Source organism: Mustela nigripes, chromosome 3 (assembly GCF_022355385.1).
Source record: "Mustela nigripes isolate SB6536 chromosome 3, MUSNIG.SB6536, whole genome shotgun sequence".
Classification (NCBI taxonomy): Eukaryota; Metazoa; Chordata; class Mammalia; order Carnivora; family Mustelidae; genus Mustela; species Mustela nigripes.
In genome coordinates, this window is record NC_081559.1 from 20,199,304 (window position 1) to 20,223,453 (window position 24,150).

Sequence of the window (24,150 nt, forward strand, 5' to 3'; positions counted from 1 at the left end):
TTTCTTTGCTCTGATAGCAATGCATGTTCAAAAATGTCACCAGGTTATAAGCCTAAAAAAAGGAAGTTTCACCTTTTGGGGCATTGTTGTAATCCGCAAATCTTCTAAACTCTTTAAAAAGTTCATGTATTGTGAGTTCTAACAGCCTGAGGGAAGAGGATGTCTCAAGAATTTTCTGATGCTGTGGCGTTAGTTTGGTTTGGTTTTGTTCGTTTATATAGGGTCAGAGCCGATTCGCAGAGCAGGAAAGAGTGGAACTTCCACACCCACTACCCCTGGATCAACTGCCATCACTCCTGGCACCCCACCAAGCTATTCTTCACGCACGCCAGGCACTCCTGGAACCCCGAGCTACCCCAGGACCCCTCACACACCAGGAACCCCCAAATCTGCCATCTTGGTGCCCAGTGAGAAGAAAGTTGCCATCATACGTACTCCTCCAAAATCCCCCGCTACTCCGAAGCAGCTTCGGCTTATTAACCAACCACTGCCAGACCTGAAGAATGTCAAATCCAAAATTGGATCGACAGACAACATCAAATACCAGCCTAAAGGGGGGCAGGTAAGAATCACATGAACAACATACTTGCTGTCAGAAGTAAAATCCCACTAAAATCCCCTTCCTCACATTATAAATGAACAGTTCTTACCATGAAAGGGGGTTGGAGGTGTTAAAATGTTACTGGTTATGATTTATTGCCAAGAAATTGAATCTCGTCTGAGAAAGCTGGCTTATAAAATATCATGAAAATCACATGGCATATCCATTCCTTCTGGTTATCAGGTAAATTTGATTTCCCCATACAGGAGAATCTTTCCATTGATTGCCTAGCTGATCTTTTCTGAATGTGTCTGTTGCCCTTTGAGCATAAGAGATTAAACTTACATTTCTTTTTTTTTTTTTAATAAACATATATTTTTATCCCCAGGGGTACAGGTCTGTGAATCACCAGGTTTACACACATCACAGCACTCACCAAAGCACATACCCTCCCCAATGTCCATAATCCCACCCCCTTCTCCCAACCCCCCTCCCCCCAGCAACCCTCAGTTTGTTTTGTGAGATTAAGAGTCACTTATGGTTTGTCTCCCTCCCAATCCCATCTTCTTTCATTTATTCTTCTCGTACCGACTTAAGCCCCCATGTTGCATCACCACTTCTTACATTTCTAATACAAATTAGAGTGTTGTAGTTTAGATCCTGACTGTGACCTCATTTGATGATCTTTTAGTGATTTTGCTTTTATCTCCTTCCTTTCTTCTTTGATTTCCTATGATATCTTCTACCATTTCCCCACGTTCACTCCCAGATCAACATCGTTCACCAGATTTCTTCTCTGGCAACGTATGTTTAAAAAATTGTAAAGGTGGACATTCATGTTGATAATAGATAGTTCTGAGTAGTTCTGATGAATGAAATTATAGGATTAGAACTTCTCCTTAAGATTAATTGTATTGAAGAGGGTTATTGGTAAAGCTCTACCTATTAATTCTTAACTTCAGCTCCAGTACAAACATTCACATTTTTTTTGCCAACCAGGAGCCTTTGAATTTTGCCTTGACCTCAACCTTGTTTCTACACTGTGTGTTTAGATGAAGCAACTAGCCTGGAAGGAGATAATACAAATATCATTTTGTATTTCCTTTGTGATATTGATCTGCCTTTGGGATCATTTGCCTTATCACTAAAGTGATAAAACACTCATCTTGAGAGAAAGAAGAAAGAAAGTAATAATTTCCTTTGTACATCAACAAACTTGCGATGCCCTCTCAACATTCCCGAAAGACTTTCCTTTAAGTACAGTGTTCTTTTCTGCCATTCTTTCTTGTCTATCTTATATTTTCTGTCACTGATTTTTGGTGTCCCTCTTTCATGCCAAAGAAAATGTATTTTCAGGAAGGTTTAGAAGAAAGATCTTGCCAAAATGTGAAATTATCAAAGACTCCTACTCACTGCTGAAACAAAAATTCAGCATTGCTTCTTCCTTTAGCAACAAACTTCTTTGTTGTCTCTCTGTGATTCTGTTCAAGGAAGCCCAAGGAGTTATGAAAAACTCACCAAAGGATATGGGGGAAGCCGAGGGTGGTGGTGGTGGTCCATATGCCCTTTGTGGAATGACTAACATTCTGTAATAATAAAGTCATAGACAAATGCTTTTTCATAAAAAGATGTTATTAAAATATGAGCTACAAGAAATCTTTTTTTTTTCAAGATTTTATTTGATATATATAGAGAGATCACAAGTAGATAGAGAGGCAGGCAGAGAGAGAGGAGGAAGCAGGCTCCCTGCTGAGCAGAGAGCCCGATGTGGGGCTCAATCCCAGGACCCTGAGATCATGACCTGAGCCGAAGGCAGAGGCTTAACCCACTGAGCCACCCAGGCACCCCTACAAGAAATCTTTTTAAACAAAACAAAACAAAAAACTAATTCTGCCAAATTTGATCCTGTGATTTCATAAATCTCATATTGCTGTTGCATTCCTCAGAGTTTTGCACATCCAAGAGAATGAAATATTGGTGGCCTTTTGGAAATATCCAAATATAAAGCATTTTTATATAAATAAAACATTGTTTTATTTATATAAAAATGACAGACTAAGTTGAATAAAATCAATTTAGTGCCAACTTAAAATTTTATCATTTTAATTTCTGATGAGATACCTCTTAAAAGGTTGTGACTATTATTTACATTTAAAATCCATTCTCTTTCTATAAATGTCCTTGTATGTAGTATTTTCCTTATTTAAATGTGGGGTTTACTGGCTTATAGTCCAGAAAATACTGATACTGAAAATAATATGTTTCTTCATAGAATCACAAAGGAACATAATTTATCTCAGACAATTTCTTGAAACCAAAAAGAAAATTCAACTAAAACGGAATAGTTATTGATATAATTTGACGTGAAAATTCTATACTATTTGGTCCTACTCAAATGACTCCTCAACGTAGAGAGGCATGAAGAATGGTTTTAGCATGAGCTTTGCCAGAATCACTAAGGTTAAACCAATCCAAAAAAATGGGAATACTTCTTTTTCTTTCCGGTTCTTTACCATACCTATGGATATTTTTATGTCTAATTTCACTTGACTTCTGCTATACTCAGTAATTCATAAAACTGACCTAAAGATGCCTTATTCTTTTGAACTCGACTAAAACTGCCTTAAAGATTGTGGTAATTAAGGACTAATAAAGACAAATGACACAAAAATTGCAGAACAGAAACAGCCTTAACTCACAGTGTCATTTGAAGAACATCTCTTCTTTCATAAGGCGAGTATTAAACCTGCTGAAAAATTATCCTATCTCAACCGCAGATGACTTGGGAAAAAAATCCACAACAGAGGAGTTATGAAGTGACTTTTGTTGGAAAACCAGGAGGTATTTCCACACTAAGATAAGAAACAGAAGGAAGGAAGATATTTGCCTCTATTTTGTGATAGATGGGATAATATGTTTAAATTAGAGGGGGAAATGAACTGGGAGATTGAGGTGTAACCGCAGTTGAACTGTCTTTGTAGGAAAAATATATCACTTACCGCTTTAACGTTAAAAGCCTCAAACACAAGAAGTGAGGCAAGATTCTTTTTCTGTACATATTAAACTGCAGGCTTGGACTGGATTGTTAGTTTCCACTTCAAAGAATGACTAGGAAAAATTTTTATGTTAAAGCTTCTTAGAAATTGTCAAGATGATATACTCAAGACCCTTGTTCTCTGATTAAGGATGCATAACCACAGTCTGTTGGGGAAATTGAAGCTACTGGCCCGTCGTTCCCAACTATAAACTGGATAAACCTAGGATGTTGGAATGACAGTAGTCAACTCAGAATCCATGACAAGGACAGGACAATAGCAGTACTTATTGTTGGAGGCAAGTTGTGTAATAGAGATAAGCAGATATTGAGAAAAGTAGTCACACAATTCTTATTGATACGTAAGGGAGCAAATTTATAGTTGTAACCTTAATTCTTCTACAAGGGCTCTGTTGTTACAAAATCCAGAGTGTTAGATTGTGTGTGAATAATTTAATTTTAAAAGCTATATTACTGCTGTTTGTGCAATCACTAAGAATTGGGAGGGGAAACAGATAATAAAAACTATATATGTCTTGGAAGTTCAACAGCTTTCCAAGTTGGGAAGCCTTATTATTTGCTTCAATTTGGGCATTTCCTGCTCTTCCATCTGTGTAGGTTGTATGCTCACAGCGATCATCACTTCTCTTAAAGGCCTGATTTTGTGTTAGAAGAGAGACTTAACTTTGTGGCTCAGTTCAGTGAGGCAAATCAAGGCCTAATGGAAGAGAGAAAAGAGATGACAACATGAGGAGCTTTACAGAAAGCAATAAAGTTAATCTTTTCTGCTGAAGCACGAATTCATTCTACTGGAAAGAACATACGCAATCTTAGATTCACTGTAGATAGTGACCTTGGTTAATTTAACTCAAGGCTTGGGTAAGGCTGTCTTAGTAAGTGTATTAATTTAAAAATATTTCAATATAGTTAGCTCCCTATTCTACATCAAATCTCAATCTAAATTTTAGAATAAGTAGTGTTAGCTTTTTAAGAACACACCTGATTGATATAAACAAAAGTAGAAAAAAAATTTCTCTAAATGCATGGCATAAAAAAATTAGGCAGGAACTCAGTGAATAATACTTCTTACCTTTTCTATCAATGCATGGGCTTTTTTATAGGTGCTTTGATTTATGTGGATTACTGTTATGTGCTTTAATAAATTTCTTTTTTTTTTTCCCTCCATCAGCCTTATGAAGATCAGTATACAAACCACAATTTTTGTGTACTCTTGTCATAGTTGAAAGTTACTGGTGAGGTGGTTTCACAAAGGCTGTTTCCATTTATAGTTGTTGGATAGGATGGTTATTACATAGGTCATGATCTCTGCAAGGCAGTGCCTGTGGATTTGATTGCTTGCCCTCTAAGTTATATACTTCTTTGGTGAGTACTTCTTTATTCATGGAGCAGTCAGTCATTTTAGAGCAGGTGAACTAAAAGATGGTGGCATCTTCAAGCAAGTCACTCCTGCTCAAGAAGAGAACAGTACTTCTCTCTTATATAAAGAATCTTACCGAATTTGTCAGTCTATTATCTTCCCAGTTAGTGTTGCCATAGCATCTTTCTGCCTAGCAGAAAATTGATTTAGATAAATCCATTAGACTAGGACCTTTGAAGTATATCCTCACATTCTAGAAATAAAATAATCTATCTTCTATCCCTCACTTCTATATCAATCCATTGAACTAAGAAACATTGGATATCAGAGATATTCAGCTTCTCATAGCCTACATTTCACATTTTCACAAAGAAACAGAAGTCCTTATAGTACCCATATTTTGCATATATAGCTTCTAATAACATCCTTTAATGTCAGAGCTATAAATTCAAGTTCTATAATTTTGTATTTAATGAAGAGTAGTCACTTTTCTACAAAGTATGCAATTTAATGTACCTTAGTTATTGTTTGTTTGCTTTAACTTTGGTTGCAAAACATGAGGATGGCAACACTTTATTTAATACTTTCTCCCACACCTCCCACACTGAGGTTTTATCACATCAGGATTGAAATGTAAGGGTTTTGATCCTTTATAATATTATGTGAAATAATTTAATGCAAATAATGTGTTTGAGTAATACCCTACTGAAAAGTAGAGACTATTAAATTTGGAAAGTTTTGTTGTATTCTTATCATATCGTTTATTCTCCTACAACTGGCAGATTATTTTTTTAAATAATTCTAAAAATCAATCTTTTAAATAGAGTATAGACACCAACTTCCAAATTCCTGTAGATAATATCAAGGACATACAATGAAATATTAATTTTAAAATCTACCTTGGCATCTTTAAAATAAATGGTGTTTTCTTGTATTTCCTCAATAATTCCAGAAAGTCAAAGTTGTACATTCATTTTACTCATTATTTATTCAGCAGGTATTTATTGAGTACCCACTATGTTCCATAAGGTGTTCTGGATACTGAGAATATAACAACGAACAAGACAGACAAAAATTTTTGAAATTCCTACCTTTGTAGAATTTACATTCTAGGAAGAAAAACAAGTCATAAAATATTATGTAGGAAAAAATATGTCACAAAGTGAGAAAGGCAACAACAAATCAAGGAAGAGATTTAAAATATGTGGAGAAGAGATGACATGTCTTGATAGAATGACTAGAAAAGTATCAAGAAGGTGATAATTGGAGTATTTTAAGGAACTGCTGAACCACGTAGATAACTGAGGTGTTTTAGGAACACCAGAAGCATCAATGTGGCTGCTGCCATGTAGATATTTGAGAGTGGAAAGTTCAAGTTAAATGATTCTTTTTAAATATCTTTATGCCTATTCAAATAATAGGACTTTGCCAAGTCAAAAACCTAAGAGTCATCTTTTCATGTCTCTGTCCTCATCTTAAATCTTAAATCCACCCATTTCTCCTCGTCTGCTCTGCACCACTCTAGCACAGGATCCATTTTCTCTTGTCTGTGTCCATGCAGTAGCTGTTAAGTTTTTTAACTGGTCTCCCTGCCTCAGTTCTTTTCTCAATCTGAAATACTTTGCATGGTGTAGACAATGCTTCTCACCACACTTGTAATTTAGTATCCCTTTATATAATTGGTTATTTAATGTCTATCTTATCTCACCTACTAAACTATAAACTTCATGAAATTAAGGATGAGGTCAATCCTGTCCTCAGGGTCCAATACATAGTAGGTGCTCAATAAATATTTGTTGACTGAAAGTTAAATGAATGTGGTGGAACACCATATGCATGGACTTAATGAGTGGGAATGCTTGGTGCCATTACAGTTATGACCCAAAGAAACTTCCCATGTTTGGACTATAGTGAATTTTGGCTAAAAGAGTATTAGACCAGGGTATAAGGGCTGAGTTCCAAGCCCAGGTTTTTCATTATGTGACCTTAGATACTGACATCTCTGGTCCTTAGTTTTCATACTTGTATAAGAATAGGAACAACAAGGAACACCTGGGTGGCTCAGTGGGTTAAGCGTCTGCCTTCGGCTCAGGTCATGATCTCAGGGTCCTAGCATCGAGTCCCACATCAGGCTTTCTGCTCAGTGGGGAGCTTGCTTTCCCCTTTCTCTCTGCTTGCCTCTCTGTCTACTTGTGATCTCTCTCTCTCTGTCAAATAAATAAATAATATCTTTAAAAAAAAAAGAATATGAACAACAAAATACACTTCTGTAGTACCATTTCATTTAATGTATTAGCACCATCATAATGTAGCAATGTCTCATTTAAGCAAACCATGAGGTCACTTTAAGCTCTCAAATTCATGGTTCTACTTAGAGTATGATAGTATTTTTACATTAGAGTTTATTGAAAATATTCATTTAGTTAGTCTGATAGATTCCTTAATTATTTGTACCACAGAGGGCAAGCTGAACTTGAGTCAAAACTCAGTGCTTCTGAAGTAAGAGGAATGTAATTGGGAAAGAGGGAGCATTCAGAGAGGAAGGAGGGAATGAAATGAGTGAAATGTAGAGAATTTTTTTATATTTTCTTATAAAGTTTTGGGCATTATCTTGAGACTTTTTTAGGCCTTTCACATCTAATTTGAATAAGTTGCTTTGAGTTAGATATTCAAGGAGAAACTGGAGCTAATGCTGGAGGCAAGTAATAAATTATACTGAAACTTTTTTCTCATTATATAAAATTATGATGGCCACCACAATGAAGGATCTACTGAGTGCTAGTAACATAGAAGTAAATTTATAAAATTATAATCTAAAAGAGAACTGAAACATATTTAGTTTATTTCTCATTTATGTGGATATCATTTTGTCAAATATTTACTAAGCTCCTGTTGTGTCCTATGTGACAAAAGGGGAACAAGACAATAAGACATGGTCTCTACCATCTATGCAGGAAAGAAATGACTTTTTTTTTCTCATTTTTCATCTTCCCCTAGTGCCTTGCCCTTGTGTAATTTTTAAGTTCTTTTCAAGCCATTTCTTTCCATCTCATTGGGCCAAAATAAGTGCTAAATAAGAAAAGTAATAAAATATCCCATGAACTTTAAAATACTGTCAACCCAGCATGAAGGAAAGCTGTTCACTGAAATGCATTATATTGAATTGACAAGGTTGTATGTGTGTGTGTGTGTGTGTGCGTGTGTGTGTAAGAGAGAGAGAGAAAAAAAAAGTCAATATTGTCTCAAAAGTAAAGCTCCTTGATATCGTGGGCCCTGTCTTTATGCAAGACATAAAGACATAGCCTGTCAAACTATAATTCAAGTATCATTTGTAAGGTAATGAAAAGTTTTGGAGTAAGCTTTATAAACATTAATTATTTTTTAAAAACTATGAAAAATAATTACTATTTTAGGTTTACAAAGCTAAGACCCATAGAGTCCTCTTTTTTTTAAAGATTTTATTTATTATTTATTTATTTATTTGACAGAGAGAGAGAGAGAGACCAAGAGAGTGAACATAAACAGTGAGAGTGGGAGAGGGAGAACAGGCTTCCCATTGAGCAGGGAGACTGATGCGGGGCTCGATCCCTCAACCTGAGCTGAAGGCAGATGCGACGCTTAATGATTGAGCCACCCAGGCACTCCTAGAGACCTTTTTTTGTTTGCTGTTCATTTACAAGCCAAGCAAAAACTTGGGAACAACCTTGAATCTCACATTGTTTTCATACAACTGAACAAACTCTTTAAAAGTCTTTGCCTTTATGCTTGGTCCTCTATTCCTTAAAATTTTTTTTAAAAATTTAAACTGAAGAAAAAAATGTCAATGTTTAACAATGAGGCCAATCCCTAAACTCAATGTCTGTTCTACCAAACAATTCTTTTCAAACTTTTCAGCATGATTTATTCACCTCAAGGTTTTTAATGTGGTTCCCTTTTCTGTGCTGTGTGGCACAGCCTGCATAGAAAAATTTTTCTGACCCCTTAATGGGTCCTCCAATTTATCCTTTTCCTTTACAGCTCTGTGGAATTGTATGTTTTGACATGAGGTGTTATTTCCGTTTAAATGTGTGCTCTAATGTATTTATTGCTTGTATTTGATCCATTGAGTTTTGAAGAAGTTATTGATCAGTATAGGCAGGGTTATTTAAAATTTGAAATAGACTATAAAGTTTTTATGCATTTTAATCTGGGCACAGGGTTGTTAACAGGTTAATCTTTGAAAAATATCATCTATTCCAGAGAACTTTCATTCTTCAAAAATATCTAATGTGGTCGTATTTTTTTGGTATACGATATCTCAGGACTCTATCTAGGATGGATAAATAGTTTTCATTAAAACTGAATGCTATGGAATGGGAAATATTTTGGGGGGAGAGAGAGAGAAGTATTTTTATAATGCAAGCATGAAGAAAGGCTTCATTTAAGCACTCCTGGAAAATGATGTAATGCCAAAGGAAAACCTTAATCTCTGATAAAGTTGAAGGGTTACAGGCCACTACTACCCTTTCAAAAGAAAAAAAAAAAAAAGACATTCTTTCTAAAACAACATTGGATAAAGAAGGAAGAAATTTACAGCAACTGGGTTCATACCTAGAGCATGCCTGTAGAGCCTGGCACTATCATGTAGGAGAGCCAAGACCAGAATCTAAACTTCTGGACCCCAGTTAACTCTCCATATCTTGCTATCTTCAGCTGACATGTGGGTCTTTTGATAAAGAAAGCAGCATCAGATAGTGTCAAATCAAAAACAAAACAAAACAAAATCAAAAATCCCATTGCTTAAGAAATCTAAGTTGACCCTGTAATTAATGCCTCTGGTTTATAAATTGTTTTACTAAAAGTTATAAATTAGGATTGCATTTTCTTTCATTTTACATTTCACATTTCCAACTAATGGTTTATAAATTGTTTTACTAAAAGTTATAAATTAGGATCGCATTTTTTTCATTTTACATTTCACATTTCCAACTAATGGTTTATAAATTGTTTTACTAGAAGTTATAAATTAGGACTGCATTTTCTTTCATTTTACATTTCACATATCCAATTAATCTCTAGTTCATGATGTATGTAAAGTCTGACCAAAATGTAAAGTTTTGAGAAGAGCACTCAAAAAATCAAAATTTCTGAGAACCCTGGTTGCCTAACTAAGAAGTTTTGATGCATTTAATAGGAAATAGAGACTTTGGGAGAATTTTGAACAAGGAAGAGCTTTGGAAAGATGAATCATTTGATTGAAATAATACATTTTTCCCTTCCACTCTGAATACAGAAGGAAAGATGGTCACACACTTTCAAATCATCCCATTTTGCGTTAATAGTGCAACTAAAAATTTTGGTTGAAATTGACAAGAATAAAATGTGGTTTAGAGTTATCCTTGGATAATGATTATTCAAATATTTTCCCTCCATATCATGAATATAGAAAATTAGTTCATCAAATAAAGGTTTGTTGTCTTTTTTTTCTAGACCATCTCTGAGATGTTAAAATAATTTTCTCTTGACATATAGGAAGACAAAGCTCAATGGAAATTTCTTCCCCCAAAAAGTCATTTTTATTTAGACTCATCCATTGAGCACAGAGAGTTAAAAACTTGACTCTCTCACTTAAAAAAAAATAATAGTAATCTGGAATAAAATTTTGTCCTTCATAGCAACCGTCTATTTTTCTGTCTTATGCAATAGTTTCTGAGGACGGCTGGTATGGGTAGAATTAATTCTTTAAGGTGTTAATTATTGGTAAATAATCCCAGAAATCTTTGGCATGAAGTATTTTATAATTTTGCTAAAGGATAAATGTGCATCACACAGATTAGGTAAGTGCTTAGGTGCAAGTTGTCAGGCTAGAGCATAAATCTTACTGAGCTTCAAACTTTCAGTGCCCAAAGTGACTTTATTTCTGTCTGTTCAACAAGCAAAATGCTAAATATCATGCTCTACCTTATTTGAAACAAAGGCAATATACTCTGAAGCTATTGCAAATATGGAAATACATAAAGAACATGCCATTAACCCATGTCAAAGGTCTGTTTTACATTATGATTAAACAGATGTAGGTTGGGAAAGTCCCATCGAAAAAGGCCAGCTAACTGTTTCACTAGAAAATCTATAATTCTCTAGAAAATCTGGGGGAAAATCAACACAAGGCAGCCTTTAAGCTTTTGGATTTTAAATTTTAAATTGTCTCTAAGTAATGCTGGCAGTGTGCCCCCTTGGAGTTTGAATCATTTGTTTTAGAAATCATAAAAATTGCCAGTTGATTAAATGTTAGAGTCAAACAGATTCATGCAACTGAATTTGGAATTTCCATTTTTGCAACAAGTGAATCAGATTTAACATTTAGCTTTGGATCACTGGGTAATGAGTCACTTGATTGGTACTCTAATGATCTCTAAAATAAAATTTGCAAATGAAATATGAGGCCCTATATATCCCCAAGGATTAGGAAAAATGCCTTAGATGAATTCTATTTCATTGCCAAAATAGACACTCAAGGAAGATAATTAAAAGGAATATTATTTGAAATAATGAAATTACTTGCTTTCTAAAAATTATTTATCTAGAGGCTTTAAATGTAATGACCTCATTGGCTTAAAGTTACTGGCATCTACATTTTATGTGAAATTCTTAGCATGTCACTGTATTTATGGTTAGATATAGACTCTGTGATAGTCCCCCCTTCTTTTTAAATTGGGATTTTTATCATGCCCAAAAGAATGACCCAATCATCATATTTTCTGACTTCAGATTTTGACAAGAGACCTTTCCCTTGGGCTGCCAATGAGAGCTGTCAATGATATTTCCCTGTAAGCGACAAGCTCCGTTGTCAGTGGCAGGCAGGCACAGCAATTTAAGCTTTTGGTTAAAAATAGTCAGGATTCAATGTCATCTTGAATTTTTTATTCTTTTTTAGCAAACACCAAGAGATATGATACCATTCTTGGAGATGGCTGTATATCTAGATATATTTATTTAGGTGTTTTTTTTTTTTTTAAGAGGACAAACTTTTTTTAAAAGAGGACAAAGCATTGAAAACATAATTTCTCTTTAGCTATTGAGGGAATATAGGGAGAAGAGTTGAAGTAGCCAAAATAAAGCAAACAAACAACAAAAGTAAACCTTTCTTTCCATGCTACATCCTCATGTGCCCTCCAAAACATGCAAAATTTAAGACACATGGGAAAATGCAACAATAACTATTACTTTGCACATTATATTACACCCTAATAATATCTATGTAGATTTAGATTTGCTATTGTCTTCAAGATGAATACTGAACTTCCTGAAAATAGAAATAAAACACCTAACCTCAAATCTCTTGGACCTAGCCAAGGCCTGGACTACCTCTACATGACCTGCTATAAGTCAGTTAACTAGCAGTCCTTGATTTGCTCCCCTCTGAAATAATGGAAAGAATGCTCTGGCACCAACCATCCACGTATTATGGTTGTGTATGAGCAGCTGTCAGAGCAAAGATTCTCAGGAGGCCCTGAGTCTCTTTGTTGACCCTCTTGGGAAAGCAAGAGTTCTGCTGGATGAATGAGAAGCCCATCTATGGCATTCAGCCCAACCAGTCAAGAACCTCACCTGTATTATGCGGACCAGTAATACAATCAAGCATACCAGGTGATTTTAACTGTGATGGTTGACACTGTAGGATTGAACAGGGGTAGGACAGGAACTACACTGAAGTACACTATTAGACCTTCTATTGGAAGGTCTATTCCAATAGAGTGGAAACTGAGTCCCAGTGTTGCCCACAATATCAGAAGCCTCCCAGTCACAGATGATACAACTTTTATTTTTCTTTTCTTCTAATTGTTTCCAGGTTACACCTGCCTATAACTTAGATATCTAAAGTTCTTGAGCATTTGGCCCTTGGGGACTCAGGAGACTAGGGGCACATATTAAATGATAGATCCGTTCTTCAATTCCAGTATTAGCTTTTTTTTTTTTTTCTCTCTTAAATGATTATGTAGGTGGAAGGAATTTTGGAGCCTCCTTGGCACCAACCCTTTCTGGCTCCCTAGGCCAAGCATATTAAAAGAAAAATGCACAGTAAAGTTACCTCCAATTCCTTTTAGGTTAGGATTTTAAACAAGAAGATTGATTTTAGCAAGGTTCAGTCCCGATGTGGTTCCAAGGATAACATCAAACATTCTGCTGGGGGCGGAAATGTAAGTAGAAGCTTCTATTAGAAAGCTGTCTTGATTGTGCGGAGCCATCTACACAGCCAGCCCCCTGTCTCTTTTCCTGCCTCTCTCACAATACACACCTCCTACTTATTGCTGCTCCACAAGTCCCCCGGTCTGGGAGCTTGCATTTTTGCTGGTGGGCTTCCCATCCTTCCCTGAAAGATTATCAGCAAATTTCTTGCTTTCAGTTGAGGAATAAAATCTTACGGGGCTGCATCATATCTTTCAGGAGGATGGCAAACACACCTCACTTGCCAATTTTGTTTGCTGACCTTTGGCTTCAGGGTTCTTCATCATGTTGTCTCTACTCCCCTGCAAACGTCAGCTGGGCACACACTTTTATAGCTCCATTTCAATTACTCTTGAGGCAAAGACTGACATACATGAAAGTACCCAAAGGGTGTAATGTCAATCTTTTGTACATCGCTGTTCATGAAAGTTAGGATATCATTTGAAATAATTCAAAACTAGTGAAGCACAGTTCATCTGTCATTCAAAGTAAAAAGACTCAAGTCGCAGTATAAACTTTGTCTTGATGGGATTTTTTTTCCCGTGTCTTGAATTGAATGGAAATAATATCTTTTGAGAGGAAGGGAAAGAAGAATCCATGTTTCTCAAACCTGGTTGAGGCAGAGCTGAAACAGGCAAACTCAAGGTGAAGGAAGCATGGTTCATTACACAATATGAATATTAAAGGTGACCCAGGCTAACTCTCTATTCTACAGATCCTTGTCACCTAAACTTCAGATTCTGGGCATCTGTGACTCAAGAGTGTCAAGTCCAGAATTCTTGCCTGTTTAGTAACTCTTGTCTCCTTGTTCCTCAGCTAGGCAGAGATATAGTCAAGCAATGAAAGAGGTGACAAGCCAGTGCCTTCTACCAGGACATGTCACCTGTTGCTTGAAGTAATTCCACTGTACCTGAAAATGTCACTGTCATTGAAAGTCCATAGCAAATTTTGCTAGGACCTTAAGGATGTTGACCTTAGCCTCAGGATCAGTATTTACATTGACATGGTGGCCCTCTTCCTTGTGTCCTGACTATAAGTGCAAACTGCATGGAAGTCTTGCAGAAGCAGTCTCAGTCCTAGGAAATACCTGGAGGGTGTCAGAGGACAACCCCTATCCTCTCCTGCAGGTCCTACTGGCCAAAACAGCTAGGTGGCAAAGGATAAATTGAGATAATCTTAAAGTAGGTAGGGGAGCTTCCAACCTCCAAAACATTTGTCAAACTTTCCTCTAGAGAAGAATCACTTATTCAAATATGCAGATTCCATGGCCCCATTTCCAATTCAGTAATACCCTTGTACTTCTGACACATTGGACAATGGACCACAATCAGAAAAGCACTGCTTCTAACACAAGGAAAAAAAAATGTTATTTTACAATTTGGTAGATAAGAAAAATTCCATTTAGGCAAGACATGACCACTTCAGAAAAGCTTTGAGCTTTCTTCTTCTTATATCTAAAAGCAATGCTGGTCTTCTTGTATCTATGAGCAATGTTGGTCACTTTTATGTATAAATCATTTTTTAAAGAAAAATTCATTTCTTCACTTGGCTTTTTGCTTACGGAAATGTTTAACATGGTGTGGCTTCATTCTGTGAGTGGAAGCTTGCCTTATTAATGCAGGTGTTTCTATCCTCTTGTGGCATGATTTCTTTTCTACTAAAAAAAAAAATCTTCTGTTCTAGGATTCTCTTTCATTTTGGTCCTTCTTTCCAACCAAATGTGGGAGGACACTGGGAGGTTATGCTTTCCTGTGTGTGTGTGTGTGTGTGTGTGTGTGTGTGTACTTCAGATTGGGTTTCTGTGTTGTTGTATATTGTAAGTATGGGTATGTTTCTGAATTTTATGTATGAGCTTGGGGACTTGTCCATGTCTCAACCATGTTAAGCATATTTTATGTGGTTCATACAGGTGCAGATTGTTACCAAGAAGATAGACTTAAGCCATGTGACATCTAAATGTGGCTCTCTGAAGAACATCCGCCACAGGCCAGGTAAATAAATACTTCTTGGTAGTTTGGGAAATATTAAATTGCTCAAGAAATCAACAAGCAAATTTTTTTGTTTTAAAATACCTAACTGGAAAAAAATCTCAAAATCCTGAAAATTCATGCTTTTACTAATGGAAACTTAAGGGAGAAACTTTAAGGCATCTTCATTTGGACAAGTAATTCAATTATCACAAGGAGGCCATATATCATAGGACAGATTCAAAATTAAAGGTATATAAATGCATTTATCCCTACGTACTCGTCATGCTTATTGGAACTCTTTTGAAATATATGGTTTATAAAATTCCTTGGGCCATGTATTTATACATAATTACATGGATTGAAAGCAGCATTTCCAAAGATTTTTCATGAAGTATTTTGTCTACATATGTGAAGGAAGGATTGTGTTTAAGCAAAGCTGATGAAAGTATTTATCTGCTAAATTTCTCAGATCCTACAGTAGGTCAATAGGCATTATAAATCCTCAGCAGAATGCAGTGCTTAAATGACCCATTGCTTGACACAGTGCTTATACCAGCTTATTTAACCATTGGCCTCTTGTTTTTCTAGAATATTGTATAAGACTAGTGCTCTAGAGTACAATTTACATTCATACTTGTTGGGGATTTTTTCCTCTTTAAAGTGTAAATCTAACATATTATGAGTCATTTTTCTGAGTACCATTATTATATAATTTTGCTAAATTCCTCCTTCATGTGTATTTAAATAATGGACAACTGTCAAATTTGTTATTTTCTTGAGATTATTTTAACACAATAGATACCATTGATTATAGAAGGACAAGAGGAGGTCTTTGCTATGCTTGATGTCTTAATTAAACCAGGTAATAGGTTATTCCCATTAACCACTGCCTCAAATGTTATCAGAAACAAAGTATAAGAACAATTGAGCCCCAAAAGATTTCTAACCAAGAAAAAGATCATTAAGAAGAACTTAGTTGAAAAATAAAGGGAGATAGGCTAAGTTTCAAAATGGATAAATGCATTGGAAACATGTTTAGAAGTCAGGTTTCACTTTGACAAAGGTATTGATAAAACAAGTTGAGGAGTTAGAAAATACATATGGAATCTCTATTGGTTCACACCCTCTTGGGAGGGTATAATCTAAAACTGGCCCATGTATTCAGAAGACGGGGGGGAGCCAAAGAAAGAGGCAGGCCATTCCAGGTTAGTAGGTGGCAGTTTTAATAAGTAAAAGGGAACTTTACATATTAGACTTCTCTTGGGTAGCAGTTAGATGGATCCTCACACCCACCCACCAAATCTTAAAAGTCTATTGAAGAGGCCTTAACTGGGTTTAGTCATGCATCCTGTGTAGGTGTTCTCAACACTGCATCATTATCTCGAGGCTCTGTCCTTGGAGCAGCTTGTTGAAGTAGAAAAGGCAAGCAGGGGAGAAAATGAGAAACCTCCAAGTACCCAGGTCCAGTTTTCAGGTCAATTAGTGTCATATCTCTTTGTAGATGTTCCTCAATGATCTCCAGTATTAATTTCAGAACCATTACCTGGAATTAGCTTCTCTGCCATTCCTGAGGTGGCCCGGACATGGTCTCATACTGCATATCTTCACAGATATGCTCTCTATAACTCAAGCTTACAAACTTAGTTGACTCTGTATTGCTGTGTCAACAGTATGACTGAAATATTTGGCCATACTGCCTATTTTCCTCCAAAATGCAAATGAAAATATAAGATTCTTTAATTTAGACAGTCAGTATTCCATTAGCCAAATTCAACTGGACTCTTGTGCAGGAAAATGTGACATAGTTAAAGAAGTAGTCTATGTAAGATTTATTGGTCATAAAAGACTATTGTCATGGACTCCCACCTATTTCTAAATCTAGATCTTTCTTTTATAAGAACTGAATCAGATGACTAAACTCTTAAGGAAGTGTTAACACAATGATCCTTGACAATGGCAAGCTTTTCACAAAGTTACTTTGGAATGTGGAGTATCTAAGGAAGAAATAAAGGAAGCAGTTCAACATGTGGAAGCCCAACTTTAGGACATATGGAACTTGATAAAGATTATAGTCCTTCATAATTAGTGCTCCTGGTGGATGCCAGAATTCTTCAGAGCCAAAGACATAGATCTGTGAATACAAATGGGTTTCTCTCACAGTTACATAAAAATTTCTAGTAGGATTTCAATAAAAAACAGATTTCTCAAGCTTCCTTTTCTGAATACATTTTGGGTCGATATTGTGTTTTTTTCTCTCCCTCAAAATAGATTTCAATAAAAATTTTAACAGGATTATAACTGTCCAACATATAATCATAAGAGAAGGCTTGCAAAGGCCATTTCTATTAGTGGTAACAAAAAAGTAAAAAGATCGCAAGAAATTTGATCTCTTCAAGTCGAAACTCAACATCCTCCAGCCTCTAATCAAGATAAATATGTTTTATGAATCACCCTAATCCCATCACAACCAACATGTGAGACCCATGTGGCTAGGGGAAATGTTGGAAAAATAACACTTCCTACAATAATGCATATTTTGGCGGGAGGACAAGTACATGTCTCCTATAAACATAAGTTAAATAACACTGTGCACATCCTAAAGCTTCAGGAAAAGATTGAATGGATATATTTTTAGAATTTAATCTAATAATACCACATAATTTCAAGGGGCCCCTGGCCAGGTAGTTGGGTATCAATATAAATGTCTGGGTATCATATGAGAAAAAATACCACAAGGTCTAAGTCTATGAAGACTTAACGGGCCTTCTTTTTCATCTCCAGAAATACAAAAGCATCAAGAGTCCAAAACTGAAAAATCTTCCCCATGTTTCTCCCAAGTCAAAATCCTAAAAGAGAAGCAGTTATAATAGTAGATGGTCATGTCATTTACCACTGGGCTTCCAAAGAAATGCACACACCCAAAACCAGATTGAAAATGAAAGTGAAGGGGTGCCTGGGTGGCTCCATGGGTTAAAGCCTCTGCCTTCGGCTCAGGTCATGATCCCAGGGTCCTGGGATCGAGCCCCACATCGGGCTCTCTGCTCTGCAGGGAGCCTGTTTCCCCTACCCCCCATTTCTCTGCCTGCCTCGCTGCCTACTTGTGATCCCTGTCTGTCAAATGAATAAATAAAATATTAAAAAAAAAGAAAGAAAGAAAGAAAGAAAATGAAAGTGAAAGCAAATCTCAGTTGGAGAGGTACAGGGGTCTGATTTAGCTTCTTTTCAAGTCAAAGACATCAGCAGGCCCTCAGAGGTGCTCAGGACAGGCTAAAGGACAGTGGGTACCTTACCAGGATTGAACTCGCTGCATTTACAAGCGGGGAAAGACATGCCGAGATTGGGCACTCTGCATTCTCCATGATCAGCAGATCCTCGAGCTTCAGGCTAATTAGCTGTTAAGGAAATGATGTGGTCAAAACTGTCTCTACATTATCAGATCAAAGTCAGTGTCAGATTGGTCCTATGCCATCTGTACAAGCGTGGGATTTCCTAAGGTTCTCTTCCTGTCACTCCACCTGCTATTGATAATGGGAAACTCCCAACGCTCACTGGTAATAAACAATTTAGCTTCTAACTTCAATTTCATCAGTCAAGCTATCAATGTTGAAAACATTCAAATGAATATTTTACCTATATGTGTACCATTTCTAACCTAATAGTTTAGTTTTTTAGGCTTTTTTTTTTTTTTTTTTTGGAAAAGTGACCTATTACCATGAAAAAGAATAAAAATCTTCATTTCAATTTAATTTACTCCCATAAGAGTAAGAGATTAAATGTTCCAAGTTTTAGAAAAGATGAAAGAGGATATTTTCACTGTGTGCTTTTTAGAATTTTTATTATACAGATAAGAAAAACCACTCTGATATTTTATGTTAGACATGGTAGATTACGAAGAAGAATTTTTTAGCTGAAAATCAAGGTAGATATGGTAAGTTTCAAAATAGATAAGTGCATTGAAAATTTATCTAGAAATCAGGTAATCTAGCTTCAATTCCGCTTAGAAGAAGAAGATATTGATACGTGGGTCGAGCCATATAATGGTACAAAAAGAATGTCATTACCTTGGGTGATATGGGACAAATGGGACGGACGAGAAATTCTAAAAAACTCCTTTCACATCCATGATTAAAAAACTAGTAAGTCAAGTCTGTGTTTTATAATGATCTATCTACTGTAATCATTTTGGGGAAATAAGCACCACAAGTAGAAGATGTTATTGTAGCAAAGCCTTTCTTCTCTCACAGGTGGTGGGCGTGTGAAAATTGAGAGTGTAAAACTGGATTTCAAAGAGAAGGCCCAAGCTAAAGTGGGCTCACTGGACAATGCTCACCATGTCCCTGGAGGCGGCAACGTCAAGGTAAGAACCAAGGGTGTGAGCTGATCCTGTCTTCTGTTTTTTAATTATTCTGAAATGCCCCTCATCAGAATGGGTCACAGATCAAAGACTGGACAGGTAGGAAGTAGGAATGGCAGAGCTCTGAGACACGGTGAAAAGTCTAGGGGCCAGGGAAGACACTTGAGGTAACAAGGACTGATGCTTGTCTTGAACAGATCGACAGCCAGAAGTTGAACTTCAGAGAGCACGCGAAGGCCCGTGTGGACCACGGAGCTGAGATCATTACGCAGTCCCCAGGCAGATCCAGCGTGGCATCCCCCCGACGACTCAGCAATGTCTCCTCTTCTGGAAGCATCAACCTGCTTGAATCCCCTCAGCTTGCCACTTTGGCCGAGGATGTCACTGCTGCACTCGCTAAGCAGGGTTTGTGAATATTTCTCGTTTAGCATCGAAGTAATAATATTTAGGCATGAGCTCTTGGCAGGAGTGGGCTCTGAGCAGGTGTTATATTCATTCTTTACAAACCATAAAATAAATAATCTCATTCCCAAACTGTAGTAATTGTTACAATTTTATAAAAAAACAATGAATAGTATATGCAGAAATTGACTTGATTTCCATTTGCAACAGGAAGACACTGGCTTTACATGAGTACAATTGGACAATTATTTTTGCTCTGCTCTGTTTTGCATGGAGTATTGTTATTTTAAAAATTGCATTTCTACCTTTCATGTGCCTGAAGGCTATCCATACATTCTGAAAGGCCTTGTTGAAATCCAAGCTGCTCATTCCACTATTCTGTTGCTGGGTGAAAAGATAAAAGCTGCCCATTTTAACTTATTACAGGTTACATTAAATCAAGGAGTCTGATTGCAGGAAGGAAAGAGCATGTAGGAAATAAGTTGTTTTTTTTTTTTTTTTTAAGCGTTATTTTGTATAAATGGGAAGGAAGATTCAGTTAAGTTATTAACATTTGGGACCTGGATAATTATATCAGAGTATAAGTCAATCCAATAAATTATTTAACTAATTAAAAATAGTTACAAAGCATTTGAGCTGTGGTTGAGGAAGCAGTTTAAAAGTGCATCTCTTAGGAATGAGGCACTTTCATTAGGATGGACTCGTGTCTGATTAGAATGTCAGTTAATCAGCTAGATTTGTGTCCACACTACCAGTTTCACTCTCCCTTTCCATCTGTTTGATACAGTATTATAGATATAAATATATATATATTTCTCTGTGGCCATTTGTGATACTTCCTCATATACTTGAATATTATACTTCCTTATTCACAGTATCTGTGTCTCCTGCACCCTTTGGTGTTGCAATTTTAGGTATGTGAAAGTAGATGTTAGCAGGGTTCTTTCCCTATTAAAAAAAAAATACATTAAAAAAGAACAAAAAGTCTTAGCATGAAGTTGCTTCCTGTAACAACTCAGAGCTGTAACCCTGTTCTAGTGCCAGATACAAGTCTCTCCCGTGATGCTAGGAAAATTTATTTTTCTTTGCTTTCACCAACATGGAGTTTGTGGGGGTGGGTCCAGTTATACATTAAAAGGGTTTACAGATTGTTGGTTTAAGATTTTGGATTTATCTCATTTTAAATTATGGAATACTTTGGGTTTTATTCCTGTAATCATTCATGAAACAGACTTCTTAAGATTTTTTTTTTTTTTTCCATTTGCTAAAGTTGAAACTAACAGAGGGAGTTTGGGACATGTTGTCCCACTCTTCTAAACAGTGCCTGCTAATTAAATTATCTGAGAGAAAATATTTGGCTTCCTTACCCAAAGTAAAGATCCCTTGATCAGAAAGGATAAGTACAGTAATTTGAGAAGCCAGAGCTACAAAACACTTGAGATACAGATATCTAAATCAGTTTTCTTGGGATTCCAACATTGCCCTCTGTACAGGAACCCTATGGTATTACTTATCAATAGAATGATACTGGTCTGACTTAATCTACAGTCTGAGAAATCACCAATTAATTAATTCCTCTCACACATCATTCATCTTGGACTTGTGAATAAGCAACAAAAGAGTCAATGGCCTGAATAAGCAATCAGTTACCAGTCTGGGTGGATATTTTTCAGTATTTTATCTATTCTTTTTCTTGCTCGGGGCTGGTAGGTTGGATCTGAACAGTTAAAGGCAAAGAGTCTGATAAGTGTTTGATCCCCGTGAGCCAAATTAATTCCGGACTATATAAGAGGAAATGATGGGCGTGGATGAGGCAACAAGGAAGTAAAGTAGTATCTAGGAAAGCAGCCAAGGGATGCAAAGACAGACAGACATGGGTGCCATTTTGTGACCCACTGGATATTGCAACCAATGTGACTTCCACCAAAAAAAAACTCTAGGAGCAAAAAGATAGTATTCATTCTCAACTAAGAGGTTTTACGTCGGCAAACAGGTTGACAAATCAATGTTGACAAATGAAAACGTTGACAAATCAATTCTTTTATACAACAGCCAAAAAATTAGAAACTGCTGAGTATGACTATGGATGTGTCTATTTTCTGCCTAATAACTGCTGTGATGTGGATTTGACCTATATGAGCATTTTATTCATCAGCTTCCCTTGAAATGCTCCAGAAAATCGGAGAAGAAAGAGTAGTTGTGTGGAAACCTATGGTATTTTCTTACATGTTTTGGACATGTTTGACAGTGTTAGATAGTGACTAAAGTTCTCTAGAAAGAAGGAGTTAACAGCTGGTTAGGACAATTTTAACCTATAAAATAAGTATTTTTTACCAACTTGGTTTAATTGTTTATAAAAGTTAAGAATAAATAATTGTGCTTTATATGTGAAAATTCTGTTTCTTACAAATACATGCCCAAGGTACAGATTATATAAAGCCCTAAGATACTAGATTTGGCATTAAAACAAATGTTTATTTCAAATTATAGTAAAATTATAATTTGTATGGAAATATTATTCTTTTTAGTGTTAACCCAAAAACCCCTGATAATTTGTACCAATCCAAGAGAGAAACACACAGGCTAAATGTCTTCTTATGGGGTTAGGGGGTGGAACCTATCTTGACTTCACTCTCAAGATTAACGACGCAAATTAAGCTTTTTGAACACCACTCTTGTGGGGATACCCATACGCTGATCTAGAAATTAAAGCTTTATAGTTCCAATTCTAGATCTCTTACTGCCAGTTTCTCTCCGGCTTTAGCCTTTGAGAACCTGTTTAAGGATACATAAGTAATCCAGAGCTGTGAAGAGTTAAAAGGCCTGCTTCTTCAATGAACTCACTCTCTCTGGGTCACCTGCTACCAATAATTGGGTACTTTATAATGATGCAGGGAAGATCCGAGATGATGATGAGTTTCAAAGGCCCTGTTCATTTAGGAACCAACTCTCTCTGGATTCTCCTGCTGAGTTCCAGCAGGGTGATAGGTTGAAATCTCACCCACAAGCAAGACACCTGTGTAACACCAACTAGGTATGGCTGAAGAAGGCTGAAGAGAGAACTTCACTAAATGAAAGAATCTGCTGATGGTAACTGGCCTTCTCCACACATTCATACAGAAATACAGCAGGAAATAGGATCATCAGACAAAATATAACATCATGTCAATATTGTTAAAGAAATAATCTCAATGCAGTTGATTCTGACCTTGTTACAATTATAATTTTTGTCCAATTTTTCATGCCACAAAAATGAGAAAAGCAAACTATTCATGGTCTAAGTAGCCAAGAAGAAAAAAAGAGATTCATGGCTTGGAAAGGCAAATTCTAGGCATTCCTTCCAAAACTGATGTGCTAAAATCAGCACTGATGTTTGTTTTTTTACACCTAGGATTTTTAGCCTGGGTGTGTAGGTTGAGGCCAAGTCCCTCTGCAGGAAAGAGCTTATTTTTAAACTCAGAAAATGTCAATCATGAAAAATCTACTTCAACTTTAGCAAAAAGAAAAAAAAAATCAACAAAAAGTATACTCTGTATGCTGGGATTCCAAGGTTCCAACATGCCGCTACAAATCTCTGGGGGGTTTCTTTCTTCTGATAATTCTAGAGCCTGTTACCATAGAAAGGCATTTCTTCAATGGCTGGTTGTAGTTAGTTCATGTTTTTCAATCAAAATTTGCAAATGTATTTGTTGCTGTATAGTGATTGTTTTGCAAAATAAAATTGCTTGTCACCTAATCCGCAGTTTCAGATTGTTTCTTCTCTGGGGAAAAAAAAAAATATCACACACACACACACACACACACACACACACACACACACACACGGCTCAGTCCAACCAAGGAAAATCTATGATGACAAGGCTCTTATTATCTCCCCAACGTGTGTCAGGATTTAAGCACTCCTGTATTTAGCAGGATGCTATCTGTTGCAAGTGACAGAAACTGAATCAAATTGACTTAGGCATAAGGGCAAATTTATTGGCTCAAGTGACCAACAATGCAGGCCTCATGCATGGATGCATCCAGGCATCCAAAAGATGTTAAGACTCTTTTTCCGACCCTGGATCCAGGCTTTCACAACATGTCATCGGGAATCTTTCTTGTCCCAAATCTCAGCCCTGCTTCTTCTGTGTTGGTTTTATTCTCAGGCAGACACCCCTTTCATGACTCTCTGGGAGCTCCAAGTTTCACAACCCACCCAAAAAAAAAAAAAAAAAAAAAAAAAGCCTCTTTCCCACTAGCACAACCAAGATCTCAGGTCTGAAA

At 36.4% G+C, this 24,150-nt stretch overlaps 1 protein-coding gene across 27 annotated transcripts in view; it reads left to right on the forward strand.

The window, feature by feature from the left end:
- Positions 1–23,620, forward strand: part of MAP2 (microtubule associated protein 2) — a 291,575-nt gene extending 267,955 nt beyond the window's left edge. For 18 of the 27 annotated variants that reach the window (XM_059393356.1, XM_059393353.1, XM_059393358.1 and 15 more), the window contains 5 exons: positions 222–562; positions 13,038–13,130; positions 15,068–15,149; positions 19,373–19,485; positions 19,680–23,620. In XM_059393356.1, the coding sequence (XP_059249339.1) occupies positions 222–562; positions 13,038–13,130; positions 15,068–15,149; positions 19,373–19,485; positions 19,680–19,895 (845 nt within the window). In that variant the 3' untranslated portion in view covers positions 19,896–23,620. The remainder of the gene's footprint in view (positions 1–221; positions 563–13,037; positions 13,131–15,067; positions 15,150–19,372; positions 19,486–19,679) is intronic. The other 9 variants (XM_059393361.1, XM_059393367.1, XM_059393366.1 and 6 more) reach the window with 1 other exon arrangement.
- Positions 23,621–24,150: the final 530 nt, after the last annotated feature.